This window comes from Polypterus senegalus, chromosome 3 (assembly GCF_016835505.1).
Source record: "Polypterus senegalus isolate Bchr_013 chromosome 3, ASM1683550v1, whole genome shotgun sequence".
Classification (NCBI taxonomy): domain Eukaryota; kingdom Metazoa; phylum Chordata; class Cladistia; order Polypteriformes; family Polypteridae; genus Polypterus; species Polypterus senegalus.
This window is the reverse complement of record NC_053156.1, coordinates 220,116,193-220,140,419: the sequence shown is the minus strand read 5'-3', so window position 1 is coordinate 220,140,419 and position 24,227 is coordinate 220,116,193. Positions and strand designations below refer to the sequence as shown.

At 38.9% G+C, this 24,227-nt stretch overlaps 1 protein-coding gene across 4 annotated transcripts in view; it reads right to left on the bottom strand.

Moving 5' to 3' along the window:
* LOC120525867 (serine-rich adhesin for platelets-like) overlaps window positions 1–24,227 on the bottom strand; it is a 79,191-nt gene that overhangs the window by 19,289 nt on the left and 35,675 nt on the right. For all 4 annotated transcript variants that reach the window (XM_039748519.1, XM_039748521.1, XM_039748522.1 and 1 more), the window contains exons 5-6: window positions 7,879–7,992; window positions 2,429–2,617 (exon numbers count right to left, since the gene is read on the bottom strand). In XM_039748519.1, the coding sequence (XP_039604453.1) occupies window positions 2,429–2,617; window positions 7,879–7,992 (303 nt within the window). The remainder of the gene's footprint in view (window positions 1–2,428; window positions 2,618–7,878; window positions 7,993–24,227) is intronic.

The window sequence follows — 24,227 nt, the reverse complement described above, 5'->3', positions numbered from 1 at the left end:
TGTTTTGGTCATTTTAATGAGCATGAGCATGAATATGACCTATAGTTGTGCACACAAACATCTACAATGGTTTGAAAAACCATAGATAGATAGATAGATAGATAGATAGAGTATGAAAGGAACTATATTAGATAGATAGATAGATAGATAGATAGATAGATAGATAGATAGATAGATAGAGTATGAAAGGAACTATATTAGATAGATAGATAGATAGATAGATAGATAGATAGATAGATAGATAGATAGATAGATAGATAGATAGATAGATAGATCTATACACATCCCAAGTTGGTAGGACAGGATCTGTTTTGTTGTTGACTATGCATTGAACATAGTCACATAAATGGATAGATTGGTGTTTACTAGTATCTGTGCAGACAATCTAAAACAAAGAAGTATTGAGTTTACATTTCTTCCTATTTACCAAAAAATAGGGCAATTAAGGTCTTACGAGTCTTTACTGCAAAAAGTGTAAGACTACGCCCCTTACTGAATGCAGTTAAAAGAGATGAGTGCTCAGCTAATTAAAAGCTGCTTTCACATTCTCACATGTTGTGTATCCTGTAACCATTTACAATACTCAAGAACATTTAAAGCAGTTGTTGTAAAAATAGGTGCTTTCACCAAATAATAATAATTGCGCACTAAATACTTATGCAAGCAATGTATTTCAAGTTTTGGTGTGGTTCAGAAATAAAATGGACCCAAAAATGTTTTCCTTGAGTGGGTGCTTTTGCAGTACAAATAGAGGGTTGATTCAGAAAATATTGAGGCCCCTTCACTTTCTACAGAATTTGTGGCATATTTGCCCATTATTCTACACTAAATAACCAATAATGGCAAAGTGACAACATGGTTCCACAAACGTTTGCAATAAAAAAAGCATTATCTATAAAATCCCTCATTCATGTCAGTTTTCAGACCCTTTGCTATGGGACTCCAATTTGTGGTCATGTGCAACATGTTGCTTAAATTATCCTTGAGATGTGACCAGAATTTGATTGGAGCCCACCTTTTGTAAATTGAATTGATTGGGCATTATTTAAAAAGGTAAACACTTCTGTATATAAGGTCTCACAATTCACACTGTGTGTCAGGACCTAAATCAAGCGATGACGTCCAAGGAACTCTCTGTAGACCTCTGCGATCAAATTGCAGTGAGGCACAGATCAGGGCAAGGGTATAAAACCATTTTTTAAGCTTTGAGTGTTCTCAGAAGTACACCAACCTTAATTATTGTGAAATAGAAGACATTTGGAAATACCAGGAGTCTTTCTAGAGTTTACTTTTTGGCCAAACTAAGTAATTGGTCAAGAAGGGCCTTGGTCAGGGAGGTGACTAAGAACCCATTGGTCACACTAGTAGAACTTCAGAACTCCTATCCTGAGATGGGAGAACCTGACAGAATGAAGATTATCTAAGCAGCACTCAAGTAACCAGGCAATTATGGCAGAATGGCTAGACAAAAGCATGAGGAAAAAGATTCTCTGGTCTGACATGTAACATGTGAACTCTTTGGGTAGACCTCCAAACACTGTATCTGGTGAAAACCAGGCACTGCTCATCACCTGCCTAATACCATCCCTACAGTGAAACATGCTGGTGGCAGCTTTGTACTAATGGGGTGCTTCTCAGCAGCAGGGACTGAGAGACTGGTCAGATTTGAAGTAAGGATGAATGCAGCCAAATACAGAAATGCTCTTGGAAAAAGAAACTGCTGCAAAGTGCATGCCACCTCAGATCGGGGCGATGGTTAACCTTTTAGCATATCAATGACCTGAAGCATACAGTCATGTCAATGTCAATGTCTTCGAGTTGCCAAGACAAAGCCCAGACTTAAATCCCATAGAACATCTGTGAGAGACCTGAAGACAGCAATTCACAGACACCTCCCATCCAATCTAACAGAACTTGAGAGGATCTGCCAGGAAGAATGGGATGCATGTGTGTAAGGTTTGTAGAGATGACTCGAAGTTGTAATTGCTACAAAAGGGGCTTCTACAAAGTGCTGAATTAATGATCTTACTACATATATGAATAAGTATTTTCAGTTTTTTTATTTTTAATAAAATAACCAATTTTATTTTATACATGCTTTCACTTAGCAGGTATGGGCCATGAAGTGTAGACTGATGGTCAAAAATGACAAATTTATCCAGTTAAAACTAAATATACAACACAATAAAGTGTGCAGAAAGGGGTCTGAATACATTATGAATTCATTATAGATTCAAAGATGTGTAAATATTTATAATTCAGCAGTATCTAAATACTTTTATAAAGCACTAGAGAAAGATAGAAATGAAAGGCATACTACATGAAATAGATCATTTATTTATCTCACTTTCATGATGTTATTAATAATTCTTTTGCAGTCATCAAAGAAACTAATACTGTAATTGTAAATGGAGATCTGGTACCTTACCCTTTCAGATGGGCCTATTTCCCTAATTTTTGAATACACTGTTTTTGTATTTAATGGAACCCACGTCTTCCAGTCATTCATGACTTTCACATTGCTGTAGACTATGCTGGATTCTGGAATTTGCACTGAAGTGCTTGGTTTATTGTAAGAAATGGTGGCATACACAGATTTGTCTCCTTCCACTTGTGACTACAATGAAAATGAAACAAAGTTTACTCCAAAGTATTTTACGCAAATACATTTTATCTACAGAATATAAAATTAATTATTCCTTTTAACTTGAATTGAACATTGCAATTAATTAGTCTTGTTATATTTGTATTGTCACACACACGTGTTTAGGGGACAACTAAAGGGCCTGAATAAATGTAATTCCACGCTGGACCAGTGGGTGGCGAAGAGTACTAATTCTCTCTCTCAGTTCCTTGCAGACCATTCTCGGGAAATCTCACCTGGTTCAGGGGTAACCAATGATGTCACTTCCGGTTCTGGTTCTGATGACATCACATCCTATGCAAGCATTAAAGCCTCCATCTTAAAGACAATGATCAGTTCTGTTTTGGACAGTCGTGTGAACATGTCTGTTCTGTTTAATCAATTTTGCAGCTAAGAAATATTATATGAGTGGTTGCCCCAAACCTTCCCAATGTCTCTGGGTCGTTCTTATTGCAGTATTTATCTTAATTATAATTTTACTATTTCTGTATTTTTCTAAAACTCCACAATTGAAAATGCATCTTCATGATTTTTATGATCAAATCTTTTACAATTATAAACTCTGTAATATTGTCTCATTTTGTATATTTATGCCCAATATAAAGTCAACGAGCCTGGGAGCCTGGGAGATTTTGGTTGCAGTTAGTTTGGCAAATGGTAATAATATCCTCAAATTCGGTATGATAATTTTATATTTTGGACTCCTGCATACTGAATATTAATGACATTGACTCTCAAATATTTACCTAAATTCCTGGATATGCCTTTAATAGAGCCATACCTCATTTATTCTTGTTGCCCTATAGTTTGGCATGTACTGACCAATTTATGTACGTCTGTCTTAAATCAAGGGCGGATATGGTGGTGCAGTGGTAGTGCTACTGCCTCGCGGTAAGGAGACCTGGGTTCAATTCCTGGGTCCTCTCTGCGTGGAGTTTGCATGTTCTCCCCCAGGATTTTCTCTGGGTGCTCTGGTTTCCTCCCACAGTCCAAAGACATGCAGGTTGGGTGCACTGGCAATTCTAAATTGTGCTTGGTGTGTGTGCCCTGCGGTTGGCTGGCGCCCTGCCAGGGGTTTGTTTCCTTCCTTGCGCCCTGTGTTGGCTGGGATTGGCTCCAGCAGACCCCCGTGACCCTGTAGTTAGGATATAGTGGGTTGGATAATGGATGGATGTCTTAAAGTCACGATACCAGACTTTGATTTCTTTTCAGCCTGAATCTGAAAAAATAGTATAAAAAAATGCTATTCAACTGATATTACCATGTTAAAACCAGCATTAAAAAAGTAGCCATATATATAGTAGTGTCCGTTAGTATTTAGACCAATGAGTGAAAGAAATTTTTTTTAACAATACTGGGAATTTGGGGACTCTCCTCGTTTATATTTATTGGGCAAAGAAAGCTCAAGTAAGGCTCCACTCATATTCTACTGTACTTTCCCAGAGAAATGGCTGTGGCAAGCCTGAAGCCATCTACACAGAAGCTGTCTCTGAAGGGGTTCCAACAGGCATACACCCTCGTGCGCCAAGCTGAATCACAGAGAAACCTAAAATGACATGTTTGGAATTATTTTTATTTATTTACTTTTCCTACTATTAAAATTTTATTCTGTTGGCCTAGCTTTCTTTCTCATGGATGAGGGTTGATTTCATTTGAACTTAGTTTTGTAAAATTTGACTTGCAGGTATGGAATGTTATTTGCTTTTAAGAAATTCAATAGAATGTTAAAAAATAAATAATTAAAATAACATGTTTGGGCTGAGAGAGGACACTAGTGATTGTGGATAAAACCCACAAGGACACATAATCTCCGAGTGGAAGCATAGCAGTCAGAGATAACTTCACTAAAAGACCTTCTACAACACTGTGCTGACCATTGATTAAATATTGTGATGTTATTTTTGCTTACCTGAAGGCAATAATGTGTACACAGGAACATAACAGATTGCTACATGCATGTGAAAGAATGTAATATTGAAGCATATGTCTACTGCTGCCTTACAGAGATGGAGACCAAGCTTTGTCTTCTGTCCTGGTTACTATCTGCTTGGAGTTTGAAGAAATTCCTCATAACCTCTAAATTGAGTGCAGATGAATGAGTGCAGAAAAGTGCACTTTGATAGAATGGCACCTCACCCAGAGCTGGCTTGTACTTACTGTACGATGTTACCAGCTCTCACTGAATTAAAATAATTTAGAATACGGGTGAATATTCCATGCCGGAAATTAACAGAGGAGATGAAAGCAAGATAATAAAACAATACAGCCTTTTTACACAGCATTGTACTAATTTGCCTCATGATGGCCATATTTAACCCATTGATGGTTTCTCCATTTGCCCTGGTTCCTCAAAACATCAAATACAATTCAAAAAGGAATGACAGAACTCCAGTCATTTTAGAGTACCGAGTGTGGCTAAGGTCTCAGGGATACCCGAGATAAACCAGGGAGGGCAAAAACACTATTATTTACTTAGAGTTGACATAAGGTGCGGATTTAGAAAAGCATTTCAGGTCTTCAGCATGCCTTTATTTATTGTTTCCAGTAAGGTGTAGCACGATCAAGATGCATGTTTGCCTACAGTGTAGCCCAAAACTGTTTTCATTGTTTGTCCCTCTTTGGCATCACTGAATGATGAGTGCAGAGGCTTCTCCTTAAACTTTTCTCCTCCTGTCTTCTGTTAATTTTCTGTGGCTCATGGGGGACTTCACTGAGCCCCAAAATTCTAGACATAACTGGTCCAACACAGTCACTGGTTCTAAAAAGTATTTTTATATGTCCCAAATACCTTATACAGGATTCTTCTACTTCCAGAACACACAGTTCTTTTCTTTGAATACTCCTGCACTCCTCCTGTGGGTTTTGCCAACCTGAACTCCTAATTCTGACTCACCTGGGAGAGAATAAGCAACTCTCTTCCAACACAAACCCAGACATACTTTATACCATTGCTACCAAGAAGCACTTATGGGTCAGGAAGAACTTCATTAGAGCTGAAGTGTGTCCTTTTGGCAGCTCCCCGGTGGCACCCAAGTACCCCAGCAGGGACACACATCTAAACTACAGCTTCCATGTTACCCTGTGGGTGTATAAATGTGAGCTCCATTAGAGGGATGCTGCCACCAAGTGCCACGTCTGTCCTTCCTTAATTATGGCCTTTTGTTTGGGAAATATACCAGCAACAAACCCGGCCAGGATATCCATCCATCCATCCATCCATCCACATCGTCCTTTACACAGCCCCTTTCCGAGCTGACACTTATATGGCAGTTGTAGACTGTAGGGGGATATCAGAGCCCCAGACACAACTACACAGACAACTTTCCCAAGTTCATATCATAATCACTATTAAACTGAATTCCTTGCAATGGCTTCTTTACAAGGTTAGCACAAATACAATCACGATCCAATTATTGTCTTCTTCCTCCTGCACTCTTTCCAGGAGAGCTTTTTTCTTCCTTCACACCCAATCCGAACGTGCCTGGGTAAGGCAGAGCAGCTTCCTTTATACTGGAACCTGGAATAATTCCAGTTCATCTACATTACACCTACGAAGCACTTCTGGGCCAGGTGGAGTCTCATTAAAATAAGTGCCCTTAGTAGGGCTGCCCACTAGAACTACAACTCCCATGCAGCTCTGCAGGTTTGTACATTGGAGATCCACCAAAGAGATACAGCTACCTGGCATGCTAGGGGAGCACATGACGTGGCAGTCTCCCTCTTCCCTTTCATTATAAAAGGATACCAGCAAACCAGTATCCTCCATGACACAATTTGTCTTGTTTAATTGTTTAAGCTAATTGACTTATTAATTTTAAGTCAGCTTAGTTAAACATATAGTTTAATAATAGTTTTCTTGAAGTTCTAAAGGATTGTGTCCCTTGCTGTAATTTGAAATTTTAACTTTCCCTTTAATTTTTGTTCTTGTTGTGGCGGACAGCCGGGACCCATGCCTGGCAGGGACGCCCCTTCTGCATCTGTTCCTGGGGAGCAACCATGGGCAGCTTAGTACCTCCTCCAGAATGCTTGGTGGCAGCCTCCCTGGCCGACGGTGATTCCCCAACCTCCCGCAGGGCTCCATGGGAGATGGAGTCCTCCTCAGCCTGGCTGGGCCGGGGTGGCCACTAGGGGGGGCTGTCTGGTTTCAACAGCCTGCCTAGACAAATCTTCAGCCCCACCCAGCAGTGCAATTAGGACCAGGTGGTCAATCACCTGGAACGCTTCCGGGTGGACTACAAAAAGGGCCAGCCACCACCACTCAAGGAGCCAGGGTCGGGAGGAGGAAGACTACGCTTGAGGAGGAGTGGTGGTAAAGGAAAAGGATTGTTGGTGTGTTTGCTGTGCTTTTTAGTGCTTGGGAATTGTATATTGCCTGTGGGTCATGGGGAAGACGTGCACCCACGGGTGAATAAAAAATAAAGTCTTGTTTAGTTTATATGTACCTCTGTGTCCATCTGTGTCGTGTCAGGCGCCTATATAGCGCCTTGTTACATTGTGTTAATTAGATATTTAGTGCTTTTATGTTTACTTTTTACCTGGGATACCTGTTAATATCAATAGTTTTCTGTGTTATTGGAATTTTTGTAATTGATCATTTGTATTTTATTTATAATTCTATTCCCTATTTCCTTACTTTCCTGATGAGTTTACAATATTGTCATTATTTAGTAAGCGTCAATTTGCTTTAATAAACTCTATTTTTTTTATAATTTCCTTAACTGTCTGATAAATTACTCAGTTAATTGGTGTTTAAGACTTAGAGAGGGTGTTTCCTATGTTTTGGACTTCTCCTCTAAGAAAAACATAACAATTATAACATACCATTCTTAAACCGATTTAATGCAATTTATAGTCATGAAGGGGCAAAAGTCTGTCATAGAAGCAGTGGGCACATGGCAGGAGGAAGCTCTAGACAAAGCACCATTCCATTGCAGGGCCGCTCATGCACACACACACAAGGAGCAATATGGAGGAACCAGTTAACATTAAGAGGATATCTCTGAAGATGTTGGAGGAAAATTGGTGTAAATCAGAGGAAAATAATTACAGACAAGGGGAGAACATACAAACACGCCCACAGATCATGGCCACATATGACAATCAAGTCTGGAATGCTACATGTGTAGGGCAGCAACGCTACACCCTGTGCCACCCTTTCCTAACTTATAGTTATAATTGCAGTGCCATACCTGCTCAGATCCACTGTTTACAATAATTTTAAAATATCTGCTTACTGTATTTATCGGGATTTCACTGTAGATCGAACTGGTTATGTGAATTTCTGAAGAGTAACTGTAGGAATCTGAAAAAATGGTGGAGTACACAACTTTTGCACTTTCTTCTTCATGCTGCAATGAAAATTGTATCATGTTAGAAGATGCACTGCAAACATTAACAATGAATACACTGAGTTCTATGTTGATCACTTAGATTTCAAAACATTTTAGGAAGATAGTTCAGCTAGTTATAAATATGCTCTATATTAATAAACTAGCAAAATACCCGCGCTTCGCAGTGGAGAAGTAGTGTGTTAAAGAAGCAATGAAAAAGAAAAGGAAACATTTTGAAAATAACGTAACATGATTGTCAATGTAATTGTTTTGTCACTGTTGTGAGTGATGAGTGTTGCTGTCATATATATATATATATATATATATATATATATATATATATATATTTACACACACATAAACATATATATATACATATCTATACATATACACATATATATACACACACACATATATACATACATATATATATACTACATATATAAACATATATATACATACATACATACATATCTACATATATACACACACAGCTATTTCGTATCAGTGCAATACGCTGCTTGTTAAAACGGATGACTCCCGCTCTTACGTGCAAGTCTGCGTGGATATTATGAACTATCGATTTGTTCAAGTTCTATTTAAATTTTAAATAGAAGGAATTTTTATTTAGTCGACAGAAATATCTTTGGTAGGAATGGTAAAAACAGACAGGAATATTATTCCTGAATAAATCAACTCAAACCTTAAACAACTTATAATATTTTGCTCTCCATAAAAATTTATCCTGTCTAAATTATACAAGTTAGAAATAAAGTAAACGTTAAAAGAACAAACATTCAAATTTCTTTACTCTTATGTAATTTTATATAAAAATAAACTTAGATTTTAAATATCCCAAAAGATTTTGCTCTCCATAAAAATATATCCTGTCAAAATTATACAAATTCAAATATGAACATGCTGCATAACAAAACCTGGAAATATAAATAAAATGTGTTCCTTTCAGCAATAACAAATCAAATCATTCAGTTGTCTTTGCTCATATGTCATTTTAGAGCTGGACGCCTGCCTTTTTTTGGCCACAGGTTCGTTTCTGTTTGGTGTGAGGTTCTGTGTTGTGGAGATTCTCAGGATGGATTGCAGGTGCTCATCAGTGAGGCGACTCCTGTGTGCTGTTTTGTTAGTCTTTATCACTGAGAAGAGCTTCTCACACAGATATGTGCTACCAAACATGCACAAGGTTCGAGCCGCATGTAGACGGACTTTTTGTTCTTCAAAGTCACCAAAGCGCCGTGCAAACTCAGTGCGCTCAGTTTATCAGCAAAGTGCGATTTGGGAACACCGTAGTGACGACTTGGTTTAACATTACTTGGCAACAGGGAAAGTGGGGCAAGTTGCACTGGTGCATTTGTGTCTCCCATAAAAGCAGCTTCACTTGAAATCACTTTGTGATTGTGCACGGTAAAACGTCCGCTGAAGTGTCAGATTCTTATTTAATTCTTCTGCTTTCTGTATCTTCTGCATTGCATTCAGGTTACCCTGATGTTTTGTCTCATAGTGCCGTCTTAGATTAAATTCTGTAATTACAGCCACATTAGCTCCACAAATGAGACACACGGGTTCAGTAAACATATACTCAGCCTCCCATCGGTTTTTAAAGGCTCTATTTTCAGAATCAACTTTTCTCTTCAGCATCGTGTGAGCTAGCTTCGCAATAACTTGCAGCATCATAAGCTAGACTTGATTAACGCGTAAGTGTTCGCAAGGCAGCTGAAGCGCTGCATTATGGGATCTGTAGTTTATTGTGTTACCAGCGCTTCATATACCCGGGCCATTAATAACAATAATACAGTATATAAAATGATCTCGGGCGGATATAATTACACGGGCGGATGTGGCCCTGCCCTTGAGTTTGACACATATGGACTAAATAGAACTTGAAAAGATATATTTTTCAAATGTGATCGCAATTCAGATAGAGTTGACGTGCACTACAGCCTGCATGCCTCAATGAGTCATCCTCCCCTCGCTCTTACTTTTTTACCGTTCATCTAATGAATACACTGAGTATGGCTTTACCAAAACAATCATTGATGGCGAATAAAGTATCCATTATTCAGTATGTAGATCGGGGTATATATATACATATATATATATATACCCGCGTATCGCAGCGGAGATGTAGTGTGTTAAAAAAGCTAGAAAAAGAAAAGGGAACATTTTAAAAATAACGTAACATGACTGTCAATATACAGTATTTGTTTTGTGAGTTTTACTGAGTGTTGCTGTCATCAAGGATTTGATTATCATTATTTCTTTCAATCAGGTTCGTATTTGTAGGATGTGTTGTGTTCAAGTTACATTCCGTGTTTGTCAATCGTTGTAAAGATGACAGGTTTCATTCATCGATTCGTTTCTTACTGCGCTGTGCTGGTGCCATGTCGTGCTATGTCCATGGCTGTATTTAATGTTACCGAAGTCCCGGCACTTAAAACTTTCTCTCGCAGTTTTGCTGAGTTTGTGTCAAACACCACCCTGACCATCTCATCTTCCTCTGCATAAGCACAGTCCTTCACCCGTGAATATTTAGTGGGAGTTTGCTATTGGATTGCCGCTGACGGACGGCCTTATATGGATAGACACTAAATTACAAATGCCAGCGGCAGCCTGTCTATGAACTTAATTTAAAGTTTAGGTTTACATCGTGCTTTGTTTCCGAAGTAGCAGAACTCATAAATATGGTTGTATATGTCACCCGCTCGCTTCTTATTGTTTCGCTGCCTTCTCAATTATATAATGCATGTTTTCTTCAGCGCTTTTTGGGCCTCTTCCTGGTTTTCTACGTACTGCGTGATTACGTGGAAGGTGTGATGATGTCACACGAAACTCCGCCCCCACGGGTTTCAAGCTCATCTCCATTACAGTAAATGGAGAAAAACAGCTTCCAGTTATGACCATTACGCGTAGAATTTCGATATGAAACCGGCCCAACTTTTGTAAGGAAGCAGTAAGGAATAACCCTACCAAATTTCAGCCTTCTACCTACACGGGAAGTTGGAGAATTAGTGATGAGTCAGTCAGTCAGTGAGTCAGTGAGGGCTTTGCCGTTTATTAGTATAGATATTATGCTCAGAAACTGTCATGTTTTCTGTCAGAGACAAGGTTGACAGATTTTTAAAAACATAAGGGACCAGAAAAAGGGACGTGAATCAAGGAATTGGCAATAATTTGTAAGGTGAGGCCTCATTAACTCATTGTATTGCTTGAGAGTAACCCTTATTGATTTGTACTCTGCACATTGTGTAGTAATCAAACATCTAATTGGCCATCGCAATACCTTCTGTATACTTTACTCAATGTAAAGATTTCCTCAAATCAATTTGAATAATTGACAGCAGTTGTCTCTTCTTAATTTTCCAATTACATGTTGTTTTTCATTCTTTAGATAGTGCTTAGAGTTTAACTCCAAAATAAATTGTATGAAATATAAAAACATGAGAGCAACCATTAAGATGGATATTAGCAAGGGTAAACGTCAGTTGGAGAGGAATGTAGCAGATAAGGTGAAAGATGACCCTAAGAGATTTTTTCAGTATTTTAGTAGTAAAAGAAAAGTCAAGGAGGTGAAGTGCATCAGGAATAGTAAAGGGGAATTAAAAGATACAACTTTTTTTACAACCTTCCTTTTTCTGAGATCTTTCTAAGTAAGGAAGTGGATAACCTCCCAACGGTAAATGGGACTACTAAGGACATACTGAGTGATTTAGAAATTCTAGAGGAAGAAGTACTACTTAGATTAAATAGGCTGAAATCAAACACATCACCAGGCTCAGATAATATTTATCCTCACATTCTTAAGGAGGTTAACAAGTATATATATGAACCTTTGACAGATATTTTTAGGAAGTCACTGTGCACTGGGAAGATTCTAGGGAAGGACTGGAAAATGGTGAATAGTATCCTGTTATATAAAAAGGGTGACTGGGCAGATCCTAGCAACTATAGGCCAGTAAGCTTGACATGCATCACAGGAAAATTAATGGAAGGAATTATTAAGGATAAGATTGAGCAGCACATGGCAAGTACAAGAGTTTTTTTGAACAGTCAAAAGAAGGACGTCATGTTTTACTAACATGCTGGAATTTTATGAGGAAACAACAAAAGGATATGATCAAAGTGGGGCATATGATAACTATCTTGACTTTTAGAAAGCATTTGATAAGGTGCCACATGAGAGGTTGGGCATAAAGCTAAAAGAAGTTGAAGTTCATTGTGATGTTTGTAGATGGGTGTAGAATTGGCTCAGGCACAGTGAGCAGTGATGGTGTGAGGAACCTTATCAGAATTGACTGATGTTAAGAGTGCCGTTCCAAAATGATCAGTGCTAGGGCCGATGATTTTTTATTATATATAAATAACTAGCAAAATACCCGCGCTTCGCAGCGGTGAAGTACTGCCTTAAAATTTTTATTAAGAAGAAAATTAAACCTTTTTAAACTGAGGGAAAATATACCAATAATTATTTGTTAAGGATCTTTTTGTATACCACATTGTGTGTTCGGCCCTCCGGTTGTAATATGACCAAGCTGTGCGCTGAACTTACTCTTGAGCATGCAATGTACAGTTGGTCATGTGAACAGTAATCTTGTTTCAAATCTCACAGCTTGGACTGCTGCTGTCATAATCAGTTTGAGTTTCATGGTTTGTTTCAATTACGACAGTATTTGTAGGACTTGTGTTGAAGAGACATTCGGCATCTGTCAAGCGTTGTAAGTACACTCACCTAAAGGATTATTAGTAACACCATACTAATACGGTGTTTGACCCCCTTTCGCCTTCAGAACTGCCTTAATTCTACGTGGCATTGATTCAACAAGGTGCTGAAAGCATTCTTTAGAAATGTTGGCCCATATTGATAGGATAGCATCTTGCAGTTGATGGAGATTTAAGGGATGCACATCCAGGGCACGAAGCTCCCGTTCCACCACATCCCAATGATGCTCTATTGGGTTGAGATCTGGTCATTGTGGGGGCCATTTTAGTACAGTGAACTCATTGTCATGTTCAAGAAACCAATTTGAAATGATTCGAGCTTTGTGACATGGTGCATTATCCTGCTGGAAGTAGCCATCAGAGGATGGGTACATGGTGGTCATGAAGGGATGGACATGGTCAGAAACAATGCTCAGGCTGCTCCTGGCATTTAAACGATGCCCAATTGGCATTAAGGGGCCTAAAGTGTGCCAAGAAAACATCCCCCACACCATTACACCACCACCACCAGCCTGCACAGTGGTAACAAGGCCTGATGGATCCATGTTCTCATTCTGTTTACGTCAAATTCTGACTCAACCATTTGAATGTCTCAACAGAAATCGAGACTCATCAGACCAGGCAACATTTTTCCAGTCTTCAACTGTCCAATTTTGGTGAGCTCGTGCAAATTGTAGCCTCTTTTTCCTATTTGTAGTGGAGATGAGTGGTACCCAGTGGGGTCTTCTGCTGTTGTAGCCCATCCGCCTCAAGGTTGTGCGTGTTGTGGCTTCACAAATGCTTTGCTGCATACCTCGGTTGTAATGAGTCGTTATTTCAGTCAAAGTTGCTCTTCTATCAGCTTGAATCAGTCGGCCCATTCTCCTCTGACCTCTAGCATCAACAAGGCATTTTCGCCCACAGGACTGCCGCATACTGGATGTTTTTCCCTTTTCACACCATTCTTTGTAAACCCTAGAAATGGTTGTGCGTGAAAATCCCAGTAACTGAGCAGATTGTGAAATACTCAGACCGGCCCGTCTGGCACCAACAACCATGCCACGCTCAAAATTACTTAAATCACCTTTCTTTCCCATTCTGACATTCAGTTTGGAGTTCAGGAGATTGTCTTGACCAGGACCACACCCCTAAATGCATTGAAGCAACTGCCATGTGATTGGTTAATTAGATAATTGCATTAATGAGAAATTGAACAGGTGTTCCAAATAATCCTTCAGGTGAGTGTATACAACCGGTTTCATCGATAATTTCACATTCAGCTTTTGAGAGTTTAAACATTCATAAACATCAAAGTGTCCACTACTGAAATAATCACCTGTGAATCTAAGATGTTTAAGAGGCATTGGCGGTTGTCGAAAGGTGTAAAATATTTGGCCATTTCGGTACACTTGAAAGCGACAACCAAACAATTCAGCGGCAGCCATCAACTCACGTACAGAACCATTGGTGAAGGGCTTAAGCATTTCACTCTTACAGTGCTCCTGTGTAGTATAATTATCTCTTGTACCGTCATCAGTCCACACCTTGAACCTGTCCCAGTCATTCAATAAATAAGACACAATGTTCCTCCGGATATCAAGAATGAGCCTGATATGGCCGTGCAATATGTAACAAAGAGAATGGAAAAGGTAGGTGCCATCTCCGGGCATGGAAACCACTTGGTAAGTGACAGTTCTTTGATTGATGGTGATCACCTCGATAGACATGTTAATGGGGGTACGGTTGGAATGATAAAGGAAATGTGTACCTGAACAATGTAAAGTAAGTCTAAAATACCTATATAACCATAATCGTAATAAATGAACAATAAAACAGCGGAGAAGCCATGGATTAAATAAAAAGGCTGTAGTTATTAGCAGGGAGACGTGAATCCCGTGGCGAAGCAAGGAAGGGAATGTAAAGACTGGAGCGACGGACTGCCTTATATAGGCAGGCAGCCAACAATGTGGGAGGCGTTGGGATGGGGGACCCAACGCTGCCTCACACGGTGACCGAGCTGCAGGCTATGGACGTATATATGTACGTAAGTAGGATTCAGTTAGCGTTGGGAACCCGCGTACCAAATTTCTTGAAGATAGGCCCATAAGTAACAACGACCGTTGAAAAGTTCAATATGGCGGTCGACAGTGGTGTCATACCATCGAAATAAGTACGTACATCGGTTTCGGTTAGTGCAGGGAAGCCGCCTACCAAATTTCGTGAAGATGGGACCATAAATAAGAAAGTTCAACATGGCGGACGTTGCCAACCGTTATCGACTGTTATAACCGTTACGTGTAGAATTTCGAAATGAAACCTGCTTAACTTTTGTAAGTAAGCTATAAGGAATAAGCCTGCCAAATTTCAGCCTTCTACCTGCATGGGAAGTTGGAGAATTAGTGATGAGTCAGTCAGTCAGTCAGTCAGTCAGTCAGTGAGGGCATTGCCTTTTATTAGTATAGATTTAGATAGGAATATAAGTAACAAGCTGGTTAAGTCTGCAGATGATACCAAGATAGGTGGGTTGGCAGATAATTTGGAATCCATTAAATCAATACAACAGGCTTGGGCAGTAAATGTAAAGTATTACACATCGAAAGTAAAAATGTTAGGTTTGAATTCACAATTGTAGGGCTGATAATCAAGAGTGCACCTTATTAAAAGGATTTAGAAGTCGTACTGGACGCTATCAACTTCTGAACAGTGTTCAAAAACCTTTAAGAAAGCAAATAGAATGTTAGGTTATATAGCGTGGTGTGTAGAGTACAAGTCCAAGGAAGTTATGCTCACGATTTACAAGGCACTGATGAGGCCGCATCTTGAGTACTGTGTGCAGTTTTGGTTTCCAGGCTACAAAAAGGACATGACAGCACTAGAAAGTGTCCAGAGAAGAGCAGCTACATTGATTCCAGAGCTACAAGGGATGAACTATGAAGACAGATTAAAACAGCTGAGCCTTTTCACTTTAAGCAAAAGAAGATTAAGAGATAACATGATTATGATGGGAATTAGACTTGATGTTTTTTCAGAAGAATTAATTGGATAGGACTGCCCAGCTTTGTTGGGTTGAATGGCCTGTTCTACAACAATCTAGATTGTTCTAATGTTCGAATGTTTAATTTCATGTCTACAGTGCATTTAGAATTTAACCAGTATTTATTCTTATATCTGGCTATAACATAACAGACGAGTAGAGCAAGGCAGAGAGATATAATGAAGAACTTCTTGTTGTGTAAGAGGCTCCTTTGTTCATAGGAGACCGATTGACTGATGGTGGAAAGAGTTTTCCTTCATCTCAGCAGACTGAAAAGGATGTTCTGTAATCCAAAAGCCCTGTGTTTGAGTGCCATTGCTGCTGTCTCTGGAAGTATCGTTAGAAGAGATGTGGGCTTTACTCTGAGAGAATGTGTGAGCAGAGACAAATGGCTCCATAACCTGAATTGGCTCAGAGGAAAGGCTAATGTAACAGAAGGATCAGCAGATACAGTCTGAGAGAAAGAGAGCCGCCTGCTTCTGCATTAGAGAATACCTTTCAAATAGGAGCCTGATAGTTCTCCTTTTAGGTTCATTAGCTGAAATTGCTGTTCTGTTACTTGTAGGCTATACGTTTAAGACCTACTGCTGCTATTTCAAGGAAGACAAACAGGTGAGAGGGGGATCAGTTCCTTAAGTGATCTCTTGAGCAGAGACACTGGACCACTGTGAGCCTAACCATGGGTCAGCCAGCATTAGAAAGTGGATGGATCAATGATTTTTGTTCCATTAAACTATAATGACATGTGAAATAGGTAATTCTGTACATTGTATATGAAGGCAAAAATAATTATGCAACACAAGCCTTAAATAATTTGTCTCATTAGTCAATAGATTTGGAATTCCTACTTATCAAATCAGACGTTGCAGTGGTCAGCATTACTGCTTCATAGTTAAACAGCCCTAAGTCTAAATTCAAACCCTAGTGGATTTTTTTGCCCATGGATTCTATGTGATTTCTCCAATTTCTACCATTATCCTAAAGATAGGAAAGTTAAGTTAATGGGTGATGTTACATTGGCCGGGTGTCTGGGATTGTTTATTTAAGATGAACTGGTAACTTCTGAGGCATATTCAGCAGGTAATATTTCTAATACATGAAACTAAAAGTGGCTGTTGTCATGTATAGATGCTTGGGGATCATCTTCAAGGCTCAGATCAAGCAGGTAATATCACTTTGGGATTAGGAGGGGGCGTTTTCACTGTAATAAGAATATAAGTTTAATGTCACTATGCTCTGTACAAAAAAAATATTTTATAAATGGAGTCACATCTAGAGGCCAGATTTAGCACAGAGGGGCTCAGCATTTAGAACTGCTAGGCAAGCATTTGAAGAGAAAAAGGGACAGCTACGAAAATGGGCATTGTACTATTTCTGTGTGCATGAAATTGAATCCTCTCTTTGCCTTGTTTGGGATGGCATGATTTATGTAAGTAAGGGCCTGCACATGGAGAAAGAGTATAAAGCCTTGGAACATTGCCCGGAACACCTTTGAAGCCTACCGACGAATGGGAGATAATGTCATCCGATCTTGAAAAGCCTTCCAGCGCAGCAACGAAAATGGCAGACTGTATACATCGAACTCCCACTTTGGCTTCCTTTCTTCTCTTATGCCACATAAATTGTCATTAAAGAAAGCTGTTATTTTCTCTTATGTGATTTCTTACCGCCATATCACTATGGGAGAGGTGTCGCCTTTTAATATTATCTCTATATAGTTTCGGGTTACTTAAGATGCCACAATTACAAAAGAACTTATTCAACCAGGGAGCTAGCACTCCCTAGAGGAAAACATTCTCTAACTGTTGTGTCTCTTCTTCCTGCAGTTCCGAGAAGGCACTGGGTGAGGAGACATGGCATTCGTAAGACAGACCCTACCCTTTATGTTCAACCGTTATAAAAGTCGATCAAGCACTGAGAGAGGCGTCATTTCTTGGACCCGAGCCTATGAGGATGGAACTGCCTTTTACTGACCTGCTCTTAGATGAGCGACATTAAAAGAGATTGCCTTAAAAGACGTTAACTAGGAGACGGTGATGGCATTTTTTGTTTTGCACGTTTATGCACTGCCATCATGCACTTTTTTATATGAGCACACAATGTAAACAGGGTTGCCTGGTTGGCTCTCCAGTTATTTCCTGAGATATTTTGGTTACTTAGGCGATTATGCTGTTCATTATGTGTTGAGTTTGCATATTCTCTTCTAATGTCCATGTGGGCTTTTATTCTAGTTTGTCTTATATCACAAAGACATACCAGTTGAATTAATAGGTGACTCTAAATAGGTCATGTGTGGGTGTACAAGTGAGCTAGCCCTGCGATAGCACGCAGTCTGGAGCTGGTTCCTGCCTGATGCCTGAAACATCCTGAATCATTGAGTAAAAAAATGTATTATATTCATCCAAAGAAATGTGAAAGCTTACATTGGCCTAATGAATATTAAAAGAATAATTTGCCACTGTGAAGGTTGAGTATAAACCATTGATTTTTTTAAGCCACAGGTCACATATAAAACAGCAGCCAAAACAGGAACTCACCTGTTATTGGATTTACTGTAAAAATAATAAACACTCATTATGAACAGTTAAGCAGTTTGAAGATTTTATTTTAACATTCATAGGGGAAACTCAACCAGGCAACACTCAAGACTATCTCCTGATTTTTTGTATCTCCTTTTTTCAAAACAGGGTCCCAGGCAACTGCCATTTATTCTGGCAGAAAAGTACATTGGATAGGATATCAGTCCATCTAAGGTGCCATTCATGCAGATACCTGTGCTCACTCACACCGGTTCAATTTATAGTTGTCAGTAGACAAGACTTTATATACTGTAGTATGCTGTTGGAGAAACCCCAGATTAAATCTGCACTAGGAATTAACCAAATATTGAAAGAACATGCAAACAGATGACATGACAGACAGGAATAAAACTGAGGGTCAAGTGCTGCAACTCATTAAACTAGTATTTACTGGAAATTGTGAGTATAAAAATGTGAATTTAAATGAATATTCAAGCAAATTGACTTATTCCTGCACGCTTTGGTGCCCTCACAGAACTGACTGACAATGAGAATCATGTAAAGTGGGTTAAGGAATTGAGTTCCAATGACTTATTTAATACCATGGTCATGACTTCTCATTTGTTTGAATTATTTATCATGCAGCCACAGCTTTACTTGGCGGCTAACCATTTGGCAAGGTTTAAAAATGGACAAACTTTGGACTAGAAAGTTGATTGAAGACATATAGACATTGAGAAGTGATTCTTAACTAGCTTTTTAATAATTGTAAAAAGCACGTCAATTTCTCATTGCATTTTCTCAGTATAACAGGAAGAAAAACCCTTTTGAAGAACTTCCTTTTTCTCCTTTAATATCCCACCTCTAACATTCTACTGCAGAGGAGAGAGAGAAATTGGGAGCATGCACTGATGGCACACAACAAACCACCTGGATTGGGGACCAAGTGCAGCGGGTGACACCTCGGCACCACACTGGAACAGTATAAGGTGTTCAATGGTGGCTGGAGTGCCAATCCTGCCACCAATCCCCAAGTTTTCCCTCTTAGTTGGACTTGGACTTGTATGGCTGGATGCAAATTAACGTCATACCCACAACGGAGCAATTGCAGGTTAAGGGCATGGCTCAAGGGCCTAATGGAGTAGAATCACTTCTGTCGTTTACAGAATTCAAACTGGAAACCTTCTGATTGCCAGCACAGATCCCTAGCCTCAAAGCCAACACTCTACTGGGATTAACAAAAACAGGAATGTCAATCAAGATCAATATAAATTTAACTCATTAAGGGACATACAAATACACAACACTAACAAAAACAGAATTTTGACCAATAAACTGATAAAAGAACAAGTAATTAGCTAGTTGGTTCTTCTTTTGTTGTAAACAAAAGTTATTCCCAATTTCAACCCCAGTAAAGTGAAACTTTAGAAAAACAATATGTTCTTGAACACAAAATAACATATGTCTATATAAGTTGTGATTTTTCTTTTCTAGTGAAATTATATAGTCAATATTCAATATTCTTTGGTGATGATTGAATTGAATTGAAACAAGTAGTTGATAATTTGACCAGACTGTTAACAGGAATGAATGGAAAATAATTATTAAAATTGAATTTGAAAATGAATAAGTAAATGGATGGATGAATGAATGACTTTACTGTTCTTGTGCTGCTGTTACAAGAGGCGGACAGAAGCTCAATGCATTTTCTCTTGTTTTCATTAAGAGATTACCATAAAAGTGAGATCTCCAGAACCTAATCTACAGGTCTCTGCACTGCCACATGTCCTTCTAACCATTCCTTCTTTCTCCAGAGTAAAAATGTGCACCATTTTTCAGTTTCTGCTTCAAGTGTTTCCAGTGACCATCCCAAGTGTAGTGTAGTGCACTGCCCAAGCTAGGTACCAATTTGGTTTTCTCAGGGGCACCATAGGGGAATGAAGCCAATCCCAGTAGCACTGGAAAAGCAGGACCCAGCTCTGGATTCCATTACATTCCATTACATGGTCCACTCACACAAACACTCGCTCTCACAAAGCCCCAATTTGAAATCACCATTTGTTTTAGGGGATGTGGGGAGAAAACTGGAATGCAGGGCAGTGAACCTTGCATATGTGTGAAAAGGAGAAGATCCACAAAGTTACTGAACCTAGAACGCTGCATCAGTCAGGTTGAAGTGCTGCAACCGAATCATAATGCCACCAATAAAATAAGGAGGAAGAAGAAGAAGAAACATTCCTAGCAACTATGTTTCCTGGCAATAAAGTTCAAGTAATTATCATAATAAAGTTCATAATAATACATATTAATATTATTGTTATTACTATTATTATTGTAAAAAGCATATACTTCTGGTAAGAAGATCCTTTTATTATGTCTCATATCAGATTTGTAAATGCTTGCATTGCTCTAATCATCTCTTTTTTAAACTTCTCAGTCCCTGCCTTCTTTGACATACAGTATTTGTTCAATTTTTACATTATAATCATATACATTTTACTAGCAGCATTGCAGTTCATGAAGTTAAAGTTGATACCTATTAGACCTCAATTGTAGAATTTTATCCATAACCAAATTCTGCCTCTTGCTCTTCCTTTCTGTTTTGTGGGAGTGTAGTTTATTGGATTCTTTTATCAAAGAATATTCGGTACTGATGTTGACTGTGCTTTATTTTTTTTAATGATTAGCACATGGTTCTTGTGTCTAGTGATCGACTGGCACCTTGTCCAATGTTTGTTCCTGCCTTGCAACTAGTGCTGCCAGTATAGACTCCAGCTCCAGTGGCCCTGTAATGGATTAAGCAGGTGTGATAATGCATTTGTGAATGGGCTTTGTTATTTGTTATATTCTGACTGTTGCCTGGATATTAATAGATTGTTTTAATTGATCAAATTAATCAAAATTTCCTGAAGCTTATCTTATTATACTTTATTATTTTGAGTTTTATTGTACTGTTTGTATAGTAACTATTAATGTTTCTTATGTATAATATAAGCTAAGTATCAATCACTAAACCCTTAACTGATTGGTATTCTTGATATTTTTGCCCACAATGGGACACTGTTCTGATAAACTATAAATAGACCTGAGACTACTTTTGCTAATTTTTTTTGCGTTTCTTTACTTGCTATAATAAATATTGACATCATTTTATATGAATGTTGCATCAAAAGAATTGAACACATTGAAACAAAAAATCCAACCAATATTTAAATGTCTAATATCAGCACAGATCCTTCTCCCATTTCACACCTGAATGAAAAATGCCACCTACTACCTCAGTTAAGCATTCATAGTTTGTGCAATGAAATGGCCAATGCAGGCATCTTGGTTTGCCAAAAAATGAATGTGGTTAGGGCGGCACGGTGGCGCACTTAGGGGACTCGGGTTCACTTCCCGGGTCTTCCCTGCGTGGAGTTTGCATGTTCTCCCCGTGTCTGCGTGGGTTTCCTCCGGGTACTCCAGTTTGCTCCCACAGTCCAAAGACATGCAGGTTAGGTGGATTGGCGATTCTAAATTGTTCCTAGTGTGTGTTTGGTGTGTGTGTGTACGCGTGTGTGCCCTGTGGTGGGCTGGTGCCCTACCCCGGGTTTGTTTCCTGCCTTGCGCCCTGTGTTGGCTGGGATTGGCTCCAGCAGACCCCCGTGACCCTGTAGTTAGGATATAGCGGGTTGAATAATGGATGGATGGATGAATGTGGTTAGCATTCAATGGACACTGTGTATCAAGTCAGTTCATGTAAAGTCATTTTATTTTGTGTAGCGTTCTTCACTGAGTAGTTATAACAGAAGTAGTATTGTCACACGTACAGAGTACAGTAAAATTCTTACTTGCCTATCTAACCAACATGCAACATGTCGTACTCACGACCATCATTATCAATAAAAATATATTAAAGTCTGATTTCCATACATAACAGATGGTCTGTAGATTACAAGGTTAACAATGGCTTAAGGGGTATCCCAGTTTACACAATAATTATATATAACAATTCAAATTAAATTAAATTCTCAAATTGATACTGAACAGATTATGACAATATAAGACTATTATTGCAGTATAATAATGAAAACAATAAAAGAGATGAAAACAGCTTTACTTGGGAAAATTAAAATCTGTGGGAGACCACAGCCAGATATAACAGACAAATTCACAGACACAAGTGATACAGGGTCACAAATCTGTTGCCCAAGGCCAACTGGCCCGCCAACCTCACTTGGAATTCTATAATATCATATATGTTTGTGCTAGGAGTTCTAAAGAGATGATTAAATCCTTTTATCCTTGGATCGCAAATGTCTTTCCACAGACAGGGGTAACTTCTTGACTGCATAGCCGTGCCACAATGTGATATCGAGAACAGGAATAGAATAGGGAATGTTTGTGTGGGGATTAGCAGTGTCAGGCAATGGGCAAAGCCCTTTAAAAATAGGAACATAGACATTTCTGATCAGCCTCTAAGTGTTCACCTGTAAACTGTTTTTAAAGAGAGCAAAATCACGAAGTTGACGAATGACAATTAGAGAAATAGCAGCAGAGACCAGAATAGGGCAGCGTGCAGAGACAGAAGAAAGCTTCTGTTCAACTGGAAGGGCAGTCTACTGCAATGAGATTTTCAACTTTCTAAAATGGCAGAAAAAAATAAATTTAAAAGGATGGCATTTTGTAGAGAAGTAATTAAAGTTCATTCATATTAAATTCATATTTTTTAAGTGATGATTATTAATTTTATGGCTCCCATATTCAATCAAAGTGATTTAAAAATATTTTTAAAATGAGTTAAAAATCACCATTATATCTGTCATATGACTTGCGGCAGGCTGATTTCCACATGCAGGTAAGAATTTTACTGTGCTCTACATGTGCCTACAATGGCCCTATAAATTTTTAGTAACCTAAATTTGTCTTTATTTTTTCTGTTTCTAGTAGTTTGAATAACCCTGATGATAGTGACCAGTTCAGAATGATGCCTCAAACAAGATACAATGGAGACATCCATTGGTCATCCCCAAGAAATGCAGCAGGCTGAATCTACTATTGAGTGTGTACCTCATGTATTTATTTATATAGGATGTTTATGTGGCTGGTATCTTGTCCACTTAATTATATGCATGACAGCTCCCGTCATTGTCTAAATATTTGATCTTCACAAGAAAACAATATTATTCTGGCCATAAAACAACAATAAATATCCAAGCTGGAACATTCATCATTCTTGCTCCTCTCGTTCAAATCTGCCTTCCCACAGATTGGCTGTAACTTTGGCTTTTTTTGCACTCCATTATTGTTAGGGATGATGAAGATCAAATTCAGTTTATCTCAGATATGGCACAAGCAATTTTAAATCTTTTATGCCTGATGAGTATTGTTGGCAGGATGTCAAGTGTTTCTGCTTCACAGTTCAAGAATCCTGGTTAGAAATCCAACCCCAACATTCTGCCCAGATTCATGTAGGTTTTTAGCTTGGCGCTCCAGCTTCCTTCCTTCCACATTTCAAATATGCACAGTTTAAGTTACTGTAAATACTGTAGACCATATGCGTGAGTGTGGACATGATTGGAAGTCTGCCTTGTGATGGACAGGTACCCTGTGGTTCCTGGCTGGGGAGCATACAGTGATAGCGCGTTGTCACACAATGAACCACCTGGATTGGGACCCAAGTGCAGCAGGTGACACCTCGGCAACAAACTGGAACAGGGTGAAGTTTTTTTTTATGGTGGCTAGAGTGCCAATCCTGCCACTAAGTCCCAAGTTTTTCCCGTAACTTGGAGGACCTGCTTGCAGGACTGGATGCAGATTAACGTCATACCTGGGACAAAGCAATTGCAGGTTAAGAGCCTTGCTCAAGGGCCCGATTGGCTTGCATCCAAAGTTGTAGTTCAATAAGTTCAACAACACTGAAAGGCGGTAGTATCACTGCAGTCACGTTCACTCAGGTACTGTGCACAGAAAGGCATATAGTAAAGTTTAAGGCATTGTACACTTAT